Raw genomic sequence first — 24,054 nt, 5'->3', positions numbered from 1 at the left:
CCTGAGCTATGGGATCTGCCTTGGGGAGATCCAGGGCAAGGGCATTTGCTTCTTTGGCACTGATCTTACACCTGTGGTGTGGTCTAGCTCACTCCCCAGGATGCCTCCTGGCCTCCCTGGCTTTGGTTTTGGCTCACACATTGCAGCAGCGTTCTCAGCGCTTCTTATAGACCTTGACCTTAGTGTGATGCTGTGTTCTAATTATTTCTTTCTCTCTGGCAGCCTCCCTCCCGTGGAGGAATTCTGACTGGTTTTCCTTATAAATTGCTTTTAAAAATGGTTTTAAGAAAGACGGTTCTTTCCATGCCATCCTATGCGCTCATGATTCATCGTTCGAGAGTTGTTTGTTGCAAGTGTCGGAAGCCCCCTCTGTAGTCTCCCGAGGTGCTTTGAAAAGCTAACATTACGGTCTTGTTGGAACTGGTCCCAGCTCAGATTCTATTTTTAATAAGATTCTTTGTATTGTTTTTCAAAAGGTTCCCACTTTCTCTCACAGACTGAAGCAAGAATTTTGTTTCTTATGCTTCTGGATCCTGCGATTTTTTTTACCCCCACAGGGATCGGTTCTTTGTTCAGCCCCTGGTCATACAGCGTTTATATTTTCAGGGTCTCTGATTTTCCTTTTGTGCCATTGTCCTAGATGCTTGCGACAGGAGGCTAGGGTTCTTGTAGACAGTGCAATTCACGACGGATAGAGTACTGATAACCTTTGCTGTCGGCGTCACCTCTCTGTTGTCCTGTGGAATAGGCAGGCCGGACGGACCTCAGCACTCTCATAGGACCTCTGAGCTCCTAGAGAGGGGTGAAGGGACAGAGCTCCAAGACAAACAAACACTGGTAAGAAAAGGCAGACAATAGTGACGGAGGTGGCCTTAGCTCACGACTGTAGAGAATTAGCTTACTAAACTTTTATTAAACATGCTAAATGTGAGTTCCTAAATAATATATCTCCATAGTAAAGAGTTCCGAGTTAAGAAGATTAAAAAAAAAAATCTCTTGGAGCTGGAGAGATGGTTCAGCAGTTAAGAGCACTTGTTGCTCTTGCAGAGGACCCAGGTTCAGTTTTCAGCAGCCATATGGTGATTTTCAGCCATCTGTCACTTCAGTTCTAGGAGATCTGATGTCCTCTTCTGATCCTTGTGAGCGCCAGGCACCTAGTAGTGCACATACATATGTACTGGTAAAACACGCATATGATAAAATAAATCTTAAAAAAAAAAAAAAAAAGAAAAGAAAAGCCTTTGGCGACCGTCTCATCCCTCAGCCCTACTCTCGGGCAACATCACTGACATTTTCTTGACTGTTAGCCAGTTGCAGCCATATGCAGCCGTAACCCCAGCTGCTTTGGAAGCCGAGGCAGGGGGATGACTTGAGTTCAGGAGTTGAGTTTCACTTGGGACAACACAGCGGCGGGGAGCCTGTCTCAAAAACAAAACCAAAAAAACTCAAACAGATGAAAACCTTACAAACAAAATTAAAACAAACCTCCAAGCCAAATTCTTGAGGAATTTCTCAAGAATTCTGGCAATTTTCACTAAAATGCAGGTGTTGAGTACAACAACTTGATGGCCCTGTTCCTCAGAAAAAGAAGAGCATGGAGGACATAGCAAGCATAAACAGAGGCCCTTGTATGTTGACTGAAGAGATGACATTCCAGGGATGACCTAGGTACACTCTTACCTAGGTACACTGCAGTTGGTTCAACATTTGTCACTTTACACAGCAGTACCTGAAAAGAAGCATGCAGAAGGTCATGAATTCAATCTCCATACTACAAAAATAAAAAGACTGGCATGGTATTCTGAGGTCTTCTAATTTTTTTCTGTTGTAACCCTTACTGCAAAGACCATCTGAGATATTGCCTGCCGATTGTCCCTTCAATATCTACTTTCTATTTCTAGGTAAGAGAAGCATTTACCTGGCCACAAATGCTTAGGTTATGGGCACATTTGCGAGGCTCCCTTGCAGCGATGTGGCTCCATGACTGAGATTTTTGGCCAGAGGGATAATAAGCAAAAGTATCCTTTGTAATTCTTAAGAGCCTCCTTATAAGGGGAGAGACATCCATTCATTATTTTTCCCCTTTGCTGTGACAGAGATTATTCGGTGGCAGGAGCTAGAATAGTCATCTGACTCCTACTCACAACAAAGTTAACAAACTAGGAGGACTCAGTGTCCAAAGCACTGCGGGGTTGTTGCACCAGACCTGCACTGCACTATCTTGAACACTGATATGAAAGCGTCAAATGGATTTCCACTTTGTGAAGTTACACATATGATTTAGGTCTTTGTTATACTCTCTATATCCACCCGCATGAGTATATCTATGTAATAAAGTAGAACTGCAGAATTGAGGGACATGGTCATTTTAAGTTCTCGGTTGATACCACCTAATTAACTTTTAAGTTCTCATCCCCACTCCTATCACGTGAGTTACCCTCGTGTGTGTCACTGTATCATGGATGCATTTACGTTTAATGGAGATAACCCCCAGATCTGTTGAAGAGGTACAAAGATTCATGTTACCAAAGGAAAACGCTAGAATGTAAAAGCAAGAGTTTAGCTCCAAATGTCAATATCTGTTATATTCTGTCTCCATGGAAACCAATTCCTGTGTGTCTATAAAGGGAATGGGAGGATGTGGAAGTGATGGAGGATACCACTTATGCACCACTAAACAGCACACTGGGAGAATATACAAGCCTGGGTCTGCATTGTCATGCACACAGCTGCATCACAGACATCCCTAACCACCCCTGCCTGTGCCCAGCCACCTGATCATCCATCTAGCCTGTAGGCACTGTGGGCCTACTATGTGCTCTTCACTGAGAATGTGGTATTGGGGAGGTCACCACATCATATATTGTTATGGGTTAAATCAGAAGTTAATGATTATAAAAATAACTGTCATATGAGGGGGAGACAATGTACATGGAGAGATGTGGAAGAGGTGTATCAGTTTCTTCTTTCTGCTATCAGAAATTATCCTGGGGCTGGTGAGATGGCTCAGCGGGTAGGAACACCCGACTGCTCTTCCAAAGGTCCTGAGTTCAAATCCCAGCAACCACATGGTGGCTCACAACCACCCATAACAAGATCTGACGCCCCCTTCTGGAGTGTCTGAAGACAGCTACAGTATACTTACATATATAAGTAAATAAAATCTTTAAAAAAAAATTATCCTAGTGGCTAGAGAAATGACTTAGTAGGCAGGAGAGTGTGCTGGGCAAGTATGCGGACCTGAGAGCCCCCATCCTAGCATCTGAGTAAGAAGGTAAGTGTGGCAGTTTGTATGTGGTATTCCAGTGCTGAGGGATGAGGCAGAAACAGGAGTATAATAGAGTTTGCTAGCTGCCAGCTTAGCTCTAGGTTCAGTGAGAGACCCTGCTTCAATGGAACAAGGTAGAGGGTGATAGACCACAACACCCAATGTCCTTCTTTGGCTTCCATGCATACATGCATGGTATGTGTACCTGCATATACATGTGCGAACACTACCACACACACACACACACACACACACACACACACACACACACCCTAAATTAGCAGCTCAAAAAGAGCACCATTATTTCTTACAGTGTATGGCCAGATTGCTTGCCCTAGGGTGCACCTGCTTCCTGGCTGTTGGGATTTCTGCAGGCTGCCTTTGTTCCTTGACTCACAGGCCCTTCTGTCTCCAGGGCCAGAAGTGTGATAGTTTTAGCGTCTCTGAGCTGTTTCTACCATCACCTATCTTTACTTACCCCGACCTCTGGGGACCTGAAGCATCCTGCCAAGTCCATCTCTCATCTAAAGAATCCAGAAAAATCTTCCTGTCTCAAGGTCCTTCATTTAATCATCTGCAAAGTCCCCTTTGCCATGCGTGGTAACTCAGTGGAGTCCGGGGATAGAAAGTGTGCAACTGGGGAGGGATGTCATCCTGCCCGCCTCCGCAGGACTGGTTTAACAGAGAGAGGCTGCTCTATGAAGAATTCCCGGAAGAGTTGGCCTTTCAATTAGTCTTGTAAGGTACAGGCAGGGCAGGCAGAGTGACTAGGAAAGAGTGTGGGTGTCCGGAGACTGAAAGGCAGCCATTGGTCCAGCTAGGGTTTGCAGAGGATGAGTGACAAGAAAGGTTAGTGACAGCCCTGAATGCCACCAGGGGGAAATTCCAAAAACAATTTCATGTTTAAAAAGAACGCCTTCTCCTGTAGTGGTTAGGGCTGGCTAAAGAGGATGGCGGAGGCTAGGCAGGAGCTTGTGGTGATTTGGGCGAGAGATCCTGCAACCTTGTCCAGCTGCAGCTGAAAAAGAAGTGGCTGGAGTGGCAAGATTGAAGGAGTTTGTCAGCGGTGCATAGTGACAGGGGACAGTTCAGCAGGGATGTTGGGTATGGCCTGGAGAAGGCAGGACCGTTTACTAAGTGAGGGAAAACACCAGAGGAGCAAGATGTTCCATTTGAGTAGATGGATGTCAAGGGCCAGTGGGTAGGCAAGTGGGAAAGTCTGTATTAGCGTCGCGTGGAGCTCCGAGGGAAGCCTGAAAGGTGCAGATGGTCAGAAATGGCTAACTGAAACTTTGCAGAGGCTTCTGCTGGAAAGAGACATGGGGGAGGCCTCAGGCCACCTCTGGGAAAAGCCAGCTGTCGACAAGTCCCGCTCTGGGGAGCTGGCTATATTTGTAGCTTCTCAGGGTGATGCGGGGGTGACATCCAGAAGGAGATTTTTTTTTTCCCCTTTTGGATGCTGGGATTGAGTCTAAGGACTATGCAAATGCTGGGAGAGATATGGAGGTGAGGAAGGACCTTATAGATGGGAACCATTAAACACACAGTGCCAGGGTCCTAGGCTGCTGTAGCCAACTATATTACCTGAGTGGCTTAAACAATCCACATTACTATCTTTAAATAGAACAGATTTATTTATTGATTGGTTTATTATTGTTATATGTATGGGGAGGTATATACATAACATCTATGCCTGTGTGGAAGTCAGAGGACAACCTTTCTGAACTTGGTTCTCTACTTTCGTATTCACATGGGTCCTGGGGATCAAACTTGGGTCACCAGCCTGGCATGGAAAGTGCTTTACCTGCTGAGCCATCCTGCCTGCCTTGCTGACTTTCTGATAGTTCTGAAATCCAAAGCAGGTTTCACTGGGCCAAAGCCAAGTTGGTGGAGGGCTGCATCAGTTTGGAGCTGCAGCCATGTCCACGGTGGAGACTGGACCGTGCCTTGGCTCTGTCTCTTCCTCCGTCTGCAAAGCTTCTGCGGTCGTCACGCACACAGCATCCCTTCGCTCTGCCTCGTCCATGCTCCTGCTTTGAAGGCCACTTGGGAGCATTCTGAGCCCACTGGATTAATTCAGAGCAAGCCCCATTCTGTTTGGCTAGCAGATGTGTGAATTAATATTGTCTCAGGTTTCCTTTGCCGTGTGAGGAACTGTGTTCACCAGTTTGGGGAATTAGAACAAACGTGTCCTTGGTAGACTGGAATTCTGCCTTAATATACAACAGCATACGTACACACACATATATATGTATATGTATACATACACATATATACACAAATATATATATATATATATATATATATATCTATCTCCATACACACACACACATACACATGCACACACACATACATATGTTGCTGACCAATGTTTTGGTAGATGGTGGGTCACATTTACCATAGTGATTACATAAGATTATAATGCAGCTGAAAAATTCTTACCACCTGCTGTAGTCTGAGGGACTTTTCCAGGGGGAGGCATAGTGTTCTCTCTCTCTCTCTCTCTCTCTCTCTCTCTCTCTCTCTCTCTCTCTCTATCTCGCTCTCTCTCCTTCCATTTGTGGGTGTGTGTGTGGATGTGGGTGTGTTTCCCCCCAGGATAGGATAGACCTAAGTAATGGTTGTAAAAAAGTCTAACTTGGTGAACAAATGTGTTTTTACTTGGGTTCTTAACTAGAGCATGGGGGAGGGGTTACTTACAGGAGCAAGTATGATTCAAAAGCAGCTGCATCTGGGAAAGGGTGAGGCCTCATGGGAGTTGTAGTCCTGGAGCTGGCAGGCAGCTAACAGGTCCAAGAATCTCCTTTCTGCAGTCACACCGGTCACAGTCTCCTCTCCGAGCGGTTGTTTTCTGCTTCCATAGCTCTGGGGTGGGGCCCTCATGAATCTTGCAAGCTTCCACTTCCCCAGGCATGTGAAGTCTGTTTACCCCTGAGTCTCCCGAGCCCCTCCACTCACTCTCTTTTGGAACGTTTTAACTTGGAGGGCACTGTTGCATTATACTACCTCAAGCAATGCTACAGTTGTAATAAGGTGGTGTGAGCTGTTCCGCAGTGTGACACACTCTGGGTCTTTGTGGTGACACGCAGAAACAAACCTATTGCCCCATTGCACGAAAGTACAGCACACACTATTATGCAGGGCACACAACACTGGGTGATGATAACAAGCAGCTAAGTACCAGCATTATCTATTTATCTCACCGTGGTTTGGGGCGATTTCAGAATGTGTACCACTTATAAAACGTTTCCCATAGTGTTCAATGCAATTCCAGAAGCAGCCTCCTACAGCTCCTGCTTATGTCTCTTTAATTTTATTTGTTTATTTCTATGTGTGTGCCCATGTACTTGAGGGCCTTCATGCTCCGTGGGACTGGAGTTGCAGATGGTTGTGAGTCACTCTGTGGGTGGTGGGAACTGAACTTGGGTCCTCTGCAAGAGCGAGAAGTGCTTATGACCACTGCCGCAGCTCTTTTATGTGCCTTCTTCACCTCATCATCTCCTCTTGCACTTTATTTGATCTTCTGTTTCCTTTGTCAGGCCCCAAGGCCTCACACACACACACACACACACACACACACACACACACACGAACACAATACATACTTCATATAGCCTATATAGGTGGGAGACTGTACCTTGCAGGCTGGTGTATGTATTCTCTATGATGTCCATTAATGATAAAATGGCCCAAATAACACTTTTCTCACTACATGTCCTCATGGTTAGGAGATGCATGACTGACGGTAGATGTAAAAGTATGAACAGGATAGCCCAGTGAGCCCACCCACACCTGTCACTCAGCAGCTACCACATGGCCTTACCACCTTCAGTCCCTTTCTTTGACTTACCAATCTTGGGGAACCTCCGATTCATCTGTGTTTCAGCAGAAACAGGGTGAAGGAGATGTAAGAGTGAGGTGGCCAGGGGAGGGGGAGGGGAAAAAGGAGGAAGCCTGTGAGATATGGAGGTGCTGAGCTTATGCTGCTGGAGCTGAGGAGGACAGACACTTTGATCATGGAAGCATCGACATTGCTTATAACAGAGGCACATAGGTTTCTGAGCAGCCGATTAAGGAGTCCTTGACTTCTGGTGCTTTTTTTTTTTTTTTTTTTCCTGTTAAGCTAGAAAGGGGTAAAGGGGATGCTAATGTTTCAGAGGCTCAAGAAATTTAGAAACAGTCACTGTGGAGCAAGGAAAAAATTCCACTCTATGATGTTGGAATTTAGTATCTTTGTTATCTATCTATCTATCTATCTATCTATCTATTCGAGTCAAGGTTTCTCTGTGTAGCCACAACTGTCTTGAAACTCACTCTGTAGACCAGACTGGCATCAAACTCACAGAGATCCACCAGCGTCTGCCTCCTGAGTGTCGGGACTAAAGGTGTGAGCCACCATACCCAGCTTGAATGCTGTTTGTAAGGCCTCCAGTGTTTGGGTGAATCTAGTGATCTGGTTGGTTGTCTGACCTCTTCCCTTGAGTACTGCATGCTTGTCTGGGTGTATATTCAGAAAAAGATGGAGAATTTGGTTCACAATGGGTTCTTATTTTGCTGGGTGGGAAAGTCCAGTGAAGAGGGTAATGGAATAGAAGGGTAATTGAAGCCCTGGCCTGCGTATCCTATGATATGTAAGAAAGCAGGAGAGTGGATCAGTTTCCCCTTCATCACTATACTCAAGCTACCTAAGAACAGTGTAAAAGATGGAGTTGCTTGTTTTGGATCATAGTGTCAGCGGTGCTAGAATGTGGGTGTGGCTGAGCAGAACAGTTCACACTGTGGCTGCCAGAAGTGGAGAAAAGGGGATGCAGAAAATGGCCAGGACAAGCATTCCTCAAGATCGTGCTTTCAATTACCTGACTTCTCCAGCTATACCCCGCCCCCTAACGTTCCAGAACTAAACAGTAGCCCAGCCCACAGAGTGCCACCACCTGGGGACCAAGACTCTAACACACTAGCTTGTGGGTGACTCCTTATATCTAAAGCAGTATAATTTTAGCACAGCGTAGATGTCTCCATGATGGGAGACTTTAAGAAAGAGTGGGCAGAGCTGTGCTTGGGTTCTAGTGGGTGGCTGGAGTTGAATACAGTGGAATAAAAGATAGTGAAGAGGCTGTCAGGTTGCTGGGAGAGCAGCTCCGCCATGTGACTTCTCTACATGGATGCTGAAACCACCCAGGATAATGGCAAAACCTGAGACCTATGGGTGAGCCCTCTATGACTGGGGGCCCCTGAGGAGAGAGGGACGTTGGCCGCCAACTTCAGAAAGAAGAGTGTTTGACAAGCGGGCGAGGTTGTGGAATCTCCTCCTGGCCCTTTCACAATCTTGTGTGTAGGGTCAGAGAGTGGGCAAGTTTGAACTGAGGAGCCGTCAGCTGTTTGTCAGAGAAGAGCCGGGTCTCACCAGCTACAGAATTCTCCCTGCCCTGTGTGTGTGTGTGCTGATCCTTCCATCTGTGCAAGTGGACGCTGTGTGACCGTAGCTCTCTCTGTCCTTAGTACAAATCTGCATCCTCATGTCCAGACTTCCTTTCCACAAATGGCAAAATTAGTGCTAAGACGGGCCAGACCATCCTCAGCCAAAGAGTTAACTAGCAAAACCATGTGTTAACTTCTCTAGTTGCCCTTCTTCATAAAGAAAAATCTAATGAGATCCGGTTTCAACCACTGATACATCGTATCTTCCGTTGATCCTGCTCTTGCTGGCAAACATTCTAATTTTGCTTGAAAAAAATATGACGTAGGTCTATTTAATACCTATTATTTACATTAGTTTATTATTTAGAAACAACTTTGTTAAGAAATGTTAGCCGGGCGTGGTGGCACAGGCCTTTGATCCCAGCACTCGGGAGGCAGAGGCAGGTGGATTTCTGAGTTCGAGGCCAGCCTGGTCTACAAAGTGAGTTCCAGGACAGCCAGGGCTATACAGAGAAACCCTGTCTTGAAAAACCAAAAATAAATAAAATAAAATAAAATAAAAAATAGAAATGTTGGTGTTCTTCATCTGTTCCATGAGATCCTGCTATAATTTGATCCGTTATTTCAAAAGGTCGGCTGTGGTAAAGCTGTGGAGACAATGGTTTTCACAACTCTGAAGAAAGGGTTCTGAAGCTGCCTCCCATCTGAGCCTTGGGTCTTCTCTCAGATGGTGGATAAATGAGTGTAGAATGTTGGCAGAGCAGAGAGAGAGCGAGACATCACACAGAAACCTAGGGGGTGAGGGGAGCCTGCCATACTGCTGTTCTGGACGCTTGAAATCCAGTTATCTTCTACTTACTGTATGCTTTGGGGCAAGTGACCACTTTGACTGGTTCCCAGTCTGCTTCATGGCCATGTCTTTTCTCGAGGAGGAAATGATTGTTATATGAATTAAGATTACACAGCATTGGGGGGGGTGGCTAAAGAGATAGCTTAATGGTTAAGAGCATCTGTTGATCTTGTAGAGGATCTGAGTTCGGCCCAGCACCAACGTGTTGGCTCATAACCATTTGTAACTCCAGTCTGAGGGAGATTTGACACCTTCTTCTGGTAGTAGCTATGCACAGATCACACTTACACACACGCAGGCAAAACATTCATACACACAGAGAATAAATAAACGAAGATACAGCATTAGAAATCTCTTTAACTTTTATTCTGTTGTGTGTGTTTCTGTGTGTGTGTCTGTCTGTCTGTCTGCCTGTATATATGTATGTACAGGTATCTGTGGAATCAAGAGGCCACCAGATTCCCTGGAGCTGGAGTTCTAGGTTATTGTGAGCCTTCTGACTTAAATGTCAGAGGATCAAACTCAGGTCTTCAAGAGCAGTATGTACTCTTAAATCAATGAATCATCCTTAACCCCAGGCCCAGTAGTATTTCTTTCTAAATATAAAACGCTTAGCTTTCCGTTCTCTGTCTCCCAAATCCTTGTGTCTCTGTGAGCTATGAGTCTTCTGTGATAGCCTGGGCAAGAGAAGGCTGCAGATAGTCAAGGGACAACATCAGCCAAGGGCTCTGATTCTACCCCCTGCTCCCTCTACAGGTGTGGGCTCTGTACGCACAGAGCAGTCAAATGCAGGTCAGAAACGTTTTAAACATTTCAACTGTACTGAGCACTCGAACCTTGTCTTTATTCTGTAAACAATACAGCGTACCAACAGTTTATATAGCATTTATTATATATACCAGGTATAATGAGTAATGCAGCGGATGTAAAGCATAGAGGAGGATATGCATAGGTTATAAGCAACTACTATACCATTTATGTGAAGGAACTCAGTGTCTTTCAGGGATCTGGAACCTGTTCCCTGTGGTCAGTGATGACTGTGTACCTGACTGGAGTGAACTATTTTTTTCCCTTCCAGGCAGCTCATTCAGCTCTTAGGGAGAAAAGACCATCCCTCACCGGTGCCTGGCCCCGGGTGTGGGCTTCATCACTGTTTGGATGGGTAGGCTTGGTGCGGCATTTGGATAAGGTTGAAACTGACTCCTGAGTTCAGCCTTTGCGAGTTGGTAACAGGCTGCGGTCTAGCAGGCTCAACAATGGCTGTCTTCCAATTGAAGACCCGGAAATCCAGGAATTGTTCAGTTCATGAGGCTGCATACATATCTCTGCCGGTCTTCAGCTAGAATCCTGAAGATGTAGGCTCTACTGCCAGTAAAGGAATACACCTGCCAGTGAGAGCAAGAACAAGCAGGCAAAGAAAGCAAGCTTCCTCCTCCCGTGACCTTTAGCTAGACCACCAGCAGGTGTGGCCCAGATTAAAGGTGGATCTTACCCCCTCTAAAGACCTGGATTAAAATGGGTCTTCCCATTGCAGATGATTTAATTACGAAAAATCCCTCACAGGTGTCTCCAGCCTCTTGGGTTTTAAGTCACTTCCAGATGGAGACAACGGAGAACAGCCATTACACAAAGTGTAGTTCTTATGCGCATCATGAAGATAAACTGCACAGTCCCTGGCACAGGAGGCACAGGAGCTGTTAGTCTTAACTATGCTTCAGTATCACCAGGCTTAGCAATCCGATGAATCCAACAGCTGTCGGGACTCTCACTGGATCCTTCCATTATCTGCAATATTCTCTGGACATAGAGCCTTCTCAGTATGACCTTCCCTGAGTTCTCGACTTAAAGGTGCAGTTGGGCAGCCTCCGGCCCTTGGCTGTAGCATTCCCGCCGGCATCAGCCCATCTCTGAGTTTATTTTCCTTGGCTGCACTCACCAGTTCCTGCTTTGTGCTTCAGGCCGTCATCGTCATCATGTTTGAAAGTGGGAATCCCATGAGAGCCGTCTTGTATGGCTGTATCTTCACCATTCTCATTAATGCCTGGACCTAGAGATTAGTGCCTGGCTGAGTGGGTGTGTGGGAACTCCTTAGCAGAATAAAGATGTTGACTTTGAAAATGGTCCCATCTTCCAGGCTTTCTATTTCTGCAGCCACCTGGAGTATTTTATTATTCAATATATTATTAATCAGAAGATCATCTTGTTATTTACGTGTCTATCTCAAATATCTTTTCCTAATTGAATGATCAGGGCTGGGGCCACAAGTATGTTAGGTAAGGAATACAGCGGAAAGCCTTGCTACTGAGTCCCACATCCGGTATACGCTACTGACAAGGGACGCTTGTTTCGGGAGTGGGCCAGCTTCCGTCCCCCAACTTCCTCATCTGTTTTCATGCCACAGAACTGTTGTTATGTTTTCTTGTAGGGCACCAATGCCTCTGCTCTGGAAAAAGACATTGGACCAGAGCAGTTTCCGATCAATGAACACTACTTTGGATTGGTCAATGTAAGTATTTATTGTTTCCATTGTTTTAGGGTATTTGATGTAACTCTCCTGACTTGTGGTTTGTTTTTGTTTTGTTTTGGGGAGATAAGGTCTAGCTATGTAGCTCTGATGATGGTCCTGAGCTCATTATGTAGACCTGGCTGGCCTTGAACTTGCAGGGATCCTTCTTGCCTCTGCCTGAGCATGCCCAACTCTCCTCTGCCATTGCCAAATCTACTTAAAGAACTGCCTGTGTGCTTTAGTTAGTAGCAGAGTCAAGTGCTGGAGAAGGGCACTTTAATCTACTTTTTAAAATGTTGTAATAGTTGTCCCCAGCAGAGGACTTCATTGCCACATTATTGGTTGAATTTGCATTCCTTTCCCGAGTGCCTTGAGGGCTTTCCTTTGTCTGTGTCGCTTTCAGAGTGATGTCATTAGTGTGTGGCCAAACCCGCTTTGCTTGTTCCTCCCTTTCTCACAGGTGAACCTCTCAGTCTTTGTTTTGGTATGGATCAATAATACACCTTGAGTTTTAAGACTTGGTAGCTGGCTACCTGTGCTTGGCTGATAGTCCAGCTTATATTAGAGATCTATAGTTACATATATAGAATCTCCACTTGAGGTAGAGGAGGGCTGTCAATCAAGAACTAAGAGTCATTTACTCCAGAATTACAACCCATACATCCAGTCACCCCAGATATTGAACTCACTACAGACCAAATTACAGGTATCACCAAAGTTTAATTTGGTGAGCCAGTGAATTTTACTGGGGTTACAAAAGCAAGGGTGAGGGATTACTTACAGGAGACAAAGACAGCTGCCTCACCAAGGCATACACCGGCATGGGTGACAGCTCACAAAGGTGGGAACCTGGAACTCACTGCACAGCCTGCAGGCAGCTCAGCAGGGTGGAGAGTGACCTTTCCAAGTGACGCTGGTCTAAACCTCCTCCAAGCAGCTCCACTGGTTTCTGCTTCTTCTGCTCAGCTGCTCCAGTCTCAGAGTCTTCCTGGCAGCTTTTGTACTTCCTAGAGTCTTCTTTGTAGTTTAGCTCTGCTTACTAAGGCAGGGAGGGGCCCAGTGAATCTGGTCAGTTTCAGGGACTTCCTGAAACTAATTTTGAGTCTTTTACTTTCCTATGTAAGGAGCTTCTCTACCAGATGGAGGGTTTCAATCTTGGAGGAAACTGTTCTACAACACTGGGCTTCTTCCTGCTAGGCAGGAGCCCCTTAGTACCTGGCTTTATGAGCTAAAGTGGTATTAACCATCACTCCTATGAATTTTCTACATCACTGTATCTTTATTGAGTCGAAGTTTTAGGTGCTAAGCGTGTTAGCTCACAGACACGTGGGTTTCTGGAGCAGCTGCTCTGCCAGTCTGCCAGTATCTTTCCTGCTGGGAGGTGTGCTTGGGGAAGCTGGACACATTCTTTGCAAGTAAATGCTACATTGGGTATAAAGGAAAGAGCTACATTTGAATTCTCCCTGTACTGTTAATTGGTGGTGTGATCCCAGGCAAGGAAGTTGGCCTTTCTGGTCCTCCATTCCTGCATTCACTGATTGTGGTTGCAATGGTTTCTCCCTCTTGAGTCACAGTGAAGGATGAAGGAGAGGGAGAGAGGGAGAGAGGGAGAGAGGGAGAGAGGGAGAGAGGGAGAGAGAGAGAGAGAGAGAGAGACTATGTGAGGCCCTGATGAGAGGCTGGAGTATGTTGTAGACACTTGGAAAATATTCCTTTTATTTCTTCAGAGTTGGCTACTAGATCAGCCAGGCTGTGGCTGCAGGGTGTCTTGAGTAAAAGATATTGAGAAGCAGAGAAAAGACTGGGCAGAGGAAGGCTACGCAAGGCCCTGGAAACACAGGGTATCGTATTGGCAAAACTCAGTCTTCACAGTTTAACCGGGAGCTTATTTTAGCAACTGTGCATAGTTCTCCACTTAACTCTCTGAAGAAAGTTATTCACTTCCTGGGAAGTCTTCCCTAGCTAAGGAAGATACAAATGCAGGCTATGGAGAGAGAACTAAGGCTGTTGCCTACCTTGTAGAAGAATCATGAGAACTGCATTTATTAATAGCTACAGTTATGATTCCTTAATTGGTAATTTATGAAGGTGCCAGCCTCTGTGTGAAAGGATTTGTCACCCGTTACATGACTGTGTCAGGGAACATGAGAACACATAGGAACTGAAGATATCCTAGCCACAAAGCCATGCAGAGATGCCCCTGCTCCGTTTGACCTCTGAAGCGTTTTGTCATCCAGGCTATGGGTCTTGTTATTGCTCTGGAATTTCTTGCTGTTCGTTTACCGAGTGGGGACAGCCTTAAAGTACAGGTCTCAGCTAGGGCTTCCAACAGAGTTGGGCTTCCAGTCACTTAGAAACCAGTGAGATAATGACTTTCCCCTCCGAAGTCAAAACCTCCGTGTCTGTGACTGGAGAGGGATAGAGTGTTGCTGTGTGGGCCCTAATCTGATTACAGAGGGACTTGTGTGATACCATATCGGGACAATTGCCATCTTGGACGAAGCACGAGGCAGGGTAACTTAGAAGGAGAAGGGTGGGAAGAAGGGAGGGGCGCCTGTGGATGCGCTTCTTGCTCCATTCCGTTGGAGTGAGATTTTGTACTGTGCGGCAGCAGCCACTACAGCCCTAAACAAGCTCTGTTCCTTAAAGGCTTTGTTTGAGCAAGCGGTTCTTAACTCCTTAAATACATATCCACCCACTCGCTGCAGTGTGTGTGTGTGTGTGTGTGTGTGTGTATACATCTACTCCCTGCACTGTATGTGTGTGTGTGTGTGTATATACATGAACATATGCATACACACACACACATCTCCTCTTGAGCTATATCCCCAGCCCCTTCAGTTTCTTTTTGATTTTGATTTTTTTTAAAAAGATTTATTTATTTTATTGTATGTGAGTACACTGTAGTTGTCTTCAGCCATACCAGAATAGGGTATCAGATCACAGTGTAGATGGGTGTGAACCGCCATGTGGTTGCTGGGAATTGAACTCAGGACCTCTGGATGAACAGTTGGTGCTCTTAACCGCTGAGCCATCTCTCCAGCCCTGATTTTTATTTTTATAGACATGGGAGGTTCTTTGTGAGACAGGCTCTCCCTGTATAGCTCAAGCTGCCTGGAACTCACGTGTGGTCCAGGCTGGCTTCCAAGTTGCAATGATCCCTCTTGCCTCAACCTCCCAAGAGCTGGGACCACAAATGTGCATCACCATGCCTGCAGCCAGGGGAGTTTTTTTAAATATTACTTTGTGTCTTTTCTTTAGCCAGCTGCTTTTCTGAGTCCCCATGTTATGTGGGTTTTCTTTCTTGTCTTTTTCTAAGCACCGGAGCTCCTTAGATTCCTAATCAGATTGCTTATCATAAGTTTATAGACTTGAGTGGATCAGAAACTCTTATCTGTCAGGGAGGCATTGCAGGTCCCCAGATGTATGTCTAGAACTGGATCGTCCCACATTTTATACAGACTGTTTTGTTCTATATGTATACACTGGTGATGAAGTTTAATTTATACATTAGGCACAAGAGATGAGATTATGTTCTAATAAAATAGAACAGCTACAGTAAATTATCAGTATTAGTTTGTTTCTTAGTACTAGGATGGGGCCATTGTTAAATAATATGAAGGTTACTTGTAATACCCAAGATATCTAAGTGACTAGTGGGCAGGTACCATATATATTGTGGATACAGGAGACTAAGGGGTCTCCTGTATCCTGGGCAGGATGGCATAGGATGGTGTGAGATTCCATCCCAGCTCTCAGAATGGTATACAATAGAAAATTATAGGTAACTTATTTCTGTAATTTTCCACTTAATGTTCACAGACTGTGGTTGACTCCCCATAACTGAAAGCGCAGCAAGTAAAACTGCAGCTAAGGAGGGGGTGTGGTTCTCAATCTGTGGATTGCGACCCCTCTGAGCATCCTGTGGGTCGTGACCATTCTGTGGCTCCATCTACCCTTTCACAGGAGTCGCCAAAGACAGTTGGAAAAGACAGATATTTACGTTACCATTCATAACAGTGGCAACATTACAGTTATGAAGTAGCAACGAAAATAGTTTTATCGTTGGGGGGGGTGGTGCCGCCACATCATCAGGGGTTGCATCATCAGGAAGGGGTGAGAACCACCACTGTACCCTTTTGCCCCTGACCTTGTTGATCAGATCCACCCCTACCTAATTCGACATGTTGGGCTCCGATATGGGAACACAGGGATTGGCTGGTTCCGGGCACCTCCCCCCCCCCCCAATCTGGAGGTGGTACCTCCCTCCCTGCCTCTGTCCAGAGGTGGCTTACTCGCAGGTGATGATTGCAGCCGCTCCTCTTGTGCTTTGGCAGTTTGGAAACACATGCTACTGTAACTCCGTGCTTCAAGCGCTGTACTTCTGCCGGCCGTTCCGGGAGAATGTGTTGGCATACAAGGCCCAGCAAAAAAAGAAGGAAAACCTGCTGACATGCCTGGCAGACCTTTTCCACAGCATTGCCACGCAGAAGAAGAAAGTTGGCGTCATCCCACCAAAGAAGTTCATTTCAAGGCTGAGGAAAGAGAACGGTGAGTGCTGTGGTCATCGTGGGTTCGCGGCTCCGGTAAGGGGAACAGCAGCGGTTCTGCGGCGGTTGGTCGTCGTGGGTTTGAAGCTCTGGAATGGGGAACGGCAACGGTTCTGTGTAGCCTCAAAATGAAAAGCTCATTTAATTTTTTTTTTTTTTCTTTTTTAAGGGAGAGTAGTTTTTAAGAAAAGACATTTCAAGGACTGGAGCGATGGCTCAGTGGTTAAGAGTGAGCTTTTTAGAGGTCTTGAGTTTGCTTCTCAGGACCCATACTGAGTGGCTCACAGTCACCTGTAAGTCCAGTTCCAGAAGATCTAATACCCTACATGTTACATACAATTACATACAATTACATAGACACGGGAGCTGGGGAGATGGCACCGGCTGCTGTTCCAGAGGTCCTGAGTTCAATTTCCAGCAACCATGTGGTGGCTCACCACCATCTATAATGGGATCTGATGCCCTCTTCTGGTGTGTCTGAAGAGAGCAATAGTGTACTCNTATACATACAATAAATAAATCTTTTTTTTTTAAAAAGTTACATAGACACCCCACACACATGAGGGAGGGAGGGAGGGAGGGAGGGAGAGAGAGAGAGAGAGAGAGAGAGAGAGAGAGAGAGAGAGAGAGAGAGAGAACAGTTGTACTAGTGCATAACTTTAAACCTAACACTCAGACGACAGAGACAGTTTGATTACTGTACATTTCTGGCCACCTAGACCAGACCACCTGCATGTTTAGACCCTGTTGCAAATGTGAAACTTAACTAATTAATCAGTTAATTTATCCTCTCCTTTTATAATGTAATTAATTAATTAAATTAATAAAGGGGAGAGGATAAGGAAAAGACAGGGCTTTTCTTTATAGTCCTGGCTGTCCTGGGACTTGATTGGTAGACCGGGCTGGCCTTAAACTCACAGAGATTCCCCTGTCTCTGCATCTGCCTCTGGAGTGCTGGGACTAAAGGAGCACATGGCCATTGCTCAACAGAAAACATTTCTTCTTTTCCCACTACATGTGAAACAAACAAACAAACAAACGAACAAAATTTGATATTTGACATCCCATTTAGAATGATTTCTTTCCTTTTCTTCCTTATTTTCTTCTCTCTCTCTCTCTCTCTCTCTCTCTCTCTCTCTCTCTCTCTCTCTCTCTCTCTCTCTTTCTAACATGCTGCACTCCGGGGAAGGATTATAAGGATAAAATAAAACTGTCCAAGGCAGACCTTTGAGCGCTGTACTCCTAGGGTGAAACATGTTGATGACTCCCTGAGCAGAACAGCACACTACCTTCCGAACTGTGGACGGAGCAAGCACACATTACCTAAAGAGGCTCTGGCGTGTTAGAGTAACAACGGGCTATGGTTTGGGTGGGACGTGTGTGTTCAGCCTGGGGTTGCTGGTTCTCTGTTGGGGATGATGTTCCGGAAGGTCATGGGGACTTGAGGATCTGGGACGAAGCTATGAAGTAGATCACAGGAGTGAGCCTTTGAAGGGGACACCTGGTCCCTAGTTCTTCTCTCATTCTGTGTCTCCTGTGCACCCCGAGGTGGGTAGCTTCTGCCATACTCCCTTGCTCCATTGTCTGGGGCGGACCAAGCAGGAGAGGAACCCTCTGGAACCTCGAGCACAAACGAATCCTTCCTCCTCTGAGTTACCTTGGTTGGGTGGTTTGTCGGGGTAAGGACAGTGATGATGCTACGAAAGTCAGTGCAAGGGTTCCAGTCAGCACTTTCTTTTTTGGAGGGAAACAGTGATAGAAACATGTCGTATATTCCAGAAGTTTTACACTGATTTTTCTGATTATCGGACTATTTCATGTGGCAACTTGTGTCTGCCCCAAACTCTTACTCCAATGAACTTACAGTCACCCAGTGTTTGTTTTTACAAAGTTTTGTTTAGCTTGATAGCTAGCTTTAGAAGTTGTAATATTGATGTATGCTCGAATAAACGGTGTTTGAAGAAAGAAGGAGCAGGGGTGAGCTGTGGTGAGCAGGGGGTGAGTCGTGGTGAGCAGGGGGTGAGCAGGGGGTGAGCCGTGGTGAGCCGTGGTGAGCAGGGGTGAGCAGTGGTGAGCAGTGGTGAGCAGTGGTGAGCAGTGGTGAGCCAGGGTGAGCAGGGGTGAGCCTGGGTGAACCGTGGCGAGCAGGGGTGAGCAGTTGGCCTAGCAGTAGAGGCTTCTAGCTGCTTGCTTGTCCTGACAGCAGGGTCAGCAGTAGGCTTAGGGCATTTTCGTTTGTTTTAGGAACACTGTGGGAACGTTATCTGTTTGCATATACTTCACAATTCTTTCATCTTTCATGTAAGCGTCTTCCAGGCTGGCCTTAGGTTTAAAAAGCCTTAGGTTTAAAGTGGCTCGCAAGAATAGCATTTCGTTGCTATGGCAAAAATGATGACTCAATGACTAATTAGTCACTGGAGGTCACATATTAAGAATTGCTCTCTAGGGGATCAGTAGATAAAGTACTCAAGCAAGAGGATTGGAGTTCAGATTGCCAGCGCTCAAAGCCAGCCTGGCAGGTGTGGTAGTCTGCTTGTCATCCCAGCAGGTGGAGGCGGAGAACGGGGTGGCCGGAGCAAGCTGGGTAGCCAATAAGTGAATGGCGGAGTTAGCGCATTAGGGAGAGACCCTTAACAGACAAGGTGGGGAGTGACTGAGGAAGATGCCAGTGTCAGCCTCTGCCCTCTTAATACTCACAAGAACACAAGTACTCACACGCATGCACTTGCTCGCATGCGTGCTCCTGCCACCAACACGCACTGCATGCATGCAGGCAAAACCAATAGATATTTAATCAAGGTTTTTATCTCGTAATTTTGGTACTTTTCTAGAATGAATTAAAACTTTGGATCATTGTTATACATGACTGTAGGGAGATAAAGGATATTAGGTTTTGGTGGGTGGTAGGAAACGGGAGTTTTTGGGAAGTTACTCATTTGTAGTTGCACAGTAGAGCCGAAGTACATTTCTGTGCCGCGCCTGGCCAGTCTTTGGATATCGTTACCGAAGCTTGTCGCGCGGAAAGCTAAATACGTCTGTTCGCTCTTCAAGACGCAGAGTGTGAAATGATGACCTTCTCCTTTCCAGATCTCTTTGATAACTACATGCAGCAGGATGCTCACGAGTTTTTAAATTATTTGCTAAACACTATTGCGGACATCCTGCAGGAAGAGAAGAAACAGGAAAAACAAAACGGGAAGTTAAAAAACGGCAACATGAACGAACCAGCAGAGAACAATAAGCCAGAACTCACCTGGGTCCACGAGATTTTTCAGGGAACACTCACTAACGAAACTCGATGCTTGAACTGTGAAACTGTGAGTACTGGGTGGGTGGGTGGTGGTGGGGTCCATCTTCCTTGTATATATGTATTGAGATATCTCATGCTTGCTGTTGTTTTTAGTACGTGTAGATTATCCTGTTTATTTATTTATTTATTTATTTTTTGGTTTTTCAAGACGGGGTTTCTCTGTATAGCCCTGGCTGTCCTGGAACTCACTTTGTAGACCAGGCTGGCCTCGAACTCAGAAATCCGCCTGCCTCTGCCTCCCGAGTGCTGGGATTAAAGGCGTGCGCCACCACGCCCGGCCCGATTATCCTGTTTATTATGCCTCGGATGGTCAGGCGCCAACTCCTGGAAGTGTGGGTTCCTTGTGACGCCTGTCTCAGCTGGTGGGAGCAGTGTGTTGGAGACAACTGTCCGGCACTCACTTATCGGCTGGCCGGTTTGCTCCGCCCACTGCTTTCTCTGCCTCTACCTGCTGGGAGACAAGATGTTGGGTTACTGTACTCCCTGGGTGGATGTTAAGGCTAAACACTGCAGTATTGGACTAGACCGTGACCCACTTAATAAGGTTCTCACCATGAAGAGGTCAGGGGTGATGCGGAGACCATTGTCCTGACTTCTTGGGAGTCCACTGTGGTGTGTCCTACTTAGAGCGAAAGGAAGATTGACTCCCGTTTGTAGTCAACTGGGTAGGTGAGAGGCCCGTTGCAGCGTTATTTTGGCTTTCGGGTGATTCAGTGTACTTGGTTGTATCTGGCACCTGGAAGGCCCTTAAAGTCATTTGGATTTAAGGCTATCTTCTCTAGGGAGCGACTGAGAGTGACATACTTGCTTAACTTTGAGAGGGGCTTCGTGTTTTGCTAGGTAAGAGCCCGGCTGCCTGAGTTTCTGTGCCAGCACTGACTCTCAAGACTTTTCCAACCTTCCCGTGGCATTGCAGTTTTCGTCTCTGTCTTCCTCTCCTCCTCTGTAAAGCCGGGATGGTGAGCGCATTATTCCACTGGTGTCTGAGAACAGTGGATTTGGTGGCATCTGTTTAACACGAGATGTACTTGACATACAGCAAAGTATGTAATGGATGCCATCTGTCATTTATCCCAACTGCCAAACCCACAGAAAGTCTGGACATCCCTTTGGAACTGTCAGATGTCTTGACTCAGACAGAACTGGCTGAATTTCCTTTTTTTTTTTTTTTTCTGGGGCGAAGAGATAAGTAGCTTTTAGCAGGATCTGCTAAGGGTCCCTTGTCATGGTCCACCCCACTGCTGTTTGGCTGTTTGCGCGGGGCCATCCCTCAGGGTGATTTAAATGAGGGCTTCTTAGTTTTTTTTTTTTTTTTTCCTATCTGTGACCTCTTTTTAGCCCAAGAAATTTTTATATGACTGGCTTATAAAGTAGACATAAAAACCAAACATTTACAATAATCGTAAATTTATTTTACAACCGTTCTTTGGGGTCCATATAATTTTACCATTTATTACAGTTGAAACCGTATTTGCATTCTAATGGGATGTGGGTCCTTGTTTATTTTCAGGCAAAGAATTCAATCATGGCTGACTCTTTGATGCTGTGGGAGGCAGAGCACCTTTAGTGTTTTTCAGAGGTGATCAATATTTTGACTTTTATAATCATCAGTGCTGAGAAGCCTGCTGCACATGAACACATAGGAAAAAAAATGGCAGACGTGTGTTTAGGGCCATTTCATAAAGCGTTGGACGTCCTATCCTGATCCCAAGACCACATTAATTTTGTAATTTTTGTATTTGTGGTTTTAAACGATATTTTTATTTATTTTTATTTTATGTGTATGCGTGTGTGCCTGTGTGAGTTTATGTGTACCACATTCAAGCAGAGGCCTTTGGAGGACACAAGAGGCTCTTGGATCCCCAGGAACTGGGGTTATAGGAGCTGCCCTATGTAGGTGTTGGGACCCGAATTCCGGTCCTGAACAAGAGCAGCGTGCTTTGGGAACATATACCACTCAGTCGAGGAATCATTGCTCTAACCCCCATTTAGCAATATTTAAAAGAAGCTCAAGTCAGTAACTGAAAGAGCAGATTTTTAAACCAAGCAGCCTAGCCAGGTGTGGTGGCACACGCCTTTAATCCCAGCACTCGGGAGGCAGAGACCTGTGGATCTCTGTGAGTTCAAGAGCAGCCTGGTCTACAAAGTGAATCCAGGGCTATATGAAGAAAACCTGTCTTGAAAAATGAAAAACAAAACAAAACAAAAAAAGTGTAACACAATCCAAACATATACTGATTTAATACTTGCTGAGGAATGGTGGCAGAAAAATATAGTTTCCACAATTCAACCGTTGTTTTTATAAGAGCAGAAAACTGCATGCCAAGCACTGCAGTTATAAAATACAGTCATCTCAGACCTGAGCCCCCGTGTTTCAGGCAGCAATGTTGGTGAGCACAGTGCTAAATGAGTGTGTTGTGTGTTCAGAACCAAGATTTCAGGAATGTCTCAGAGTAACAAGAGTGAGGGCCGTCAGAAACACCCCAGGTTTGTTGTGTGTTCGATTTGGATTGATTTTGGCCATTATGTGGTTGGAACCCTTTCATTACTAAATTTTCTGCAGCTCCCCCATTTTGTTATGTCAAGCCATGTGGGGTTACAATCCACAGTTTAAGAAAGGAGCCCTCAAAGAGTAGAGGCTTATCACAGTTCTGATGTCAGGAGCCCACGTTGTTGGCTTCTGCCAAGGGTGTGCCTCTGGTGGAGAGAGAGAAAGCAAGCATTCTCATCCACCAAAGTGCACGAGCAAAAGGCTCCATTTCTTCACATACCCTAGCTTTCTGAATGAAAGGTCAGTGACAGTTTTGGGAGGCCAGAGCAGCCCTTTGCAAGTTGTGATCCCTCAATGGCTAAGAAATGGAGATCCGTACTTCAGCATCAAAGAGGCAGGGGGCTATGCATCTTTGATAATCTTTTTGGTGTCCTTTTCAACAGTGTTCCAATCAAGATTCTGATGGGTTCCTCACAGAAATAGTTAGAAAACACAGATAAGTCAAATGGAGACTAAAAATTACAAGTATTCTTCCCGTCTGGAGATGATAAATTTATAACATTTTTTCTAAAAAAAAAAATTGTGATTATATAAGTCTAGAGATCAGCACTTGAGAATTTACAGATGTACCCACCGAAGCGTCTCTGGCACAGTCTTACTTATCTGGGTCTCTGTCCCCCATTTTCTGTCCCTTTTTACTTTCCTGTTTCAGTAAAGTTCAAGTGGCTACAAAAACTGAGAGTAGTGCAACGCATGGTGTGCGTGTGTGTGTGTGTGTGCGCGCGCACGCGCGACTGAGGATTAATGAGCTAACCCTGGCTCACTTTCATTTCCTCTCCTTCCACACCTCTTCCTCCTCCACCTGGTTTATTTTATAAGCACACTCCAGATATCATTTCACTTGCAGTCTATTTATTACCTGTATAGTTCATTAAAAACTTAAGTCTTTTAAAAGGCAGGATACAATTTTCACACCTTAAAAGAGTCCTGCTATTATTCACTCAGTGTTGAAGTCTGCCTGATTATGTCCTGTTTTTGTAACAGTTGATTAATTATATTTTTTAATTTTCTGTGTGTGTGTGTGTGTGTGTGTGTGTGTGTGGCCAGCATGAGTGCACATGAGAACCATCTTTCATTTTTCCAGGGCTCACTGAAATGGCTGATCTCCAGAGACAGCTTGCTTTGAGGATCCCCGTTCTCTTGTTTTCGAGGCAGAAATGATAAGTGGGTTACCATGCCCACTCAGCATTTAAGTGGGTTCTGGGAATCCAAACTCCGAGTCCTCCTGCTTACACAGCAAGGGATTAACCACTGAGCCATCTCCCCAGTCCAAATGTTCGTTAATTTATGATCCTTATGCCAGTAGGTGTGTTAATCTATAATTTATCCCCCACCCACCTTTTTCCCTCTTGTGATTAATTTGTTGAAGAAACCAGTTTGTTTGTCCTGTAATACTTTCTAGATTTTGAAAACATCTTTGTGATGTTATTTACCTAATTAAAAAATTTAAAATTATATGTATGTGAAGTGTGTGTGTATGCTGTGTGTATATGTGTAGTATGTATTGTATGAGTGGTGTGTGTGCGCGTGTGCAGATGCCAAAGTGGTGTTGGGAGGTCGGAGGACAACTTTCAGATGTCAGTATCTCCTTCTACCATGTG

General features: G+C 45.4%; 1 protein-coding gene across 1 annotated transcript in view; it reads left to right on the top strand.

The window, feature by feature from the left end:
- The window catches only part of Usp46 (ubiquitin specific peptidase 46), a 65,493-nt gene that overhangs the window by 18,735 nt on the left and 22,704 nt on the right, over positions 1-24,054 (top strand). Inside the window, exons 2-4 of the mRNA XM_021210595.2 lie at positions 11,962-12,042; positions 16,380-16,593; positions 19,680-19,909. Coding sequence (XP_021066254.1) covers positions 11,962-12,042; positions 16,380-16,593; positions 19,680-19,909 — 525 coding nt within the window. The remainder of the gene's footprint in view (positions 1-11,961; positions 12,043-16,379; positions 16,594-19,679; positions 19,910-24,054) is intronic.

This window comes from Mus pahari, chromosome 13 (genome assembly GCF_900095145.1).
Source record: "Mus pahari chromosome 13, PAHARI_EIJ_v1.1, whole genome shotgun sequence".
Lineage (NCBI taxonomy): Eukaryota > Metazoa > Chordata > Mammalia > Rodentia > Muridae > Mus > Mus pahari.
This window is presented reverse-complemented; position numbering and strand designations above follow the sequence as displayed.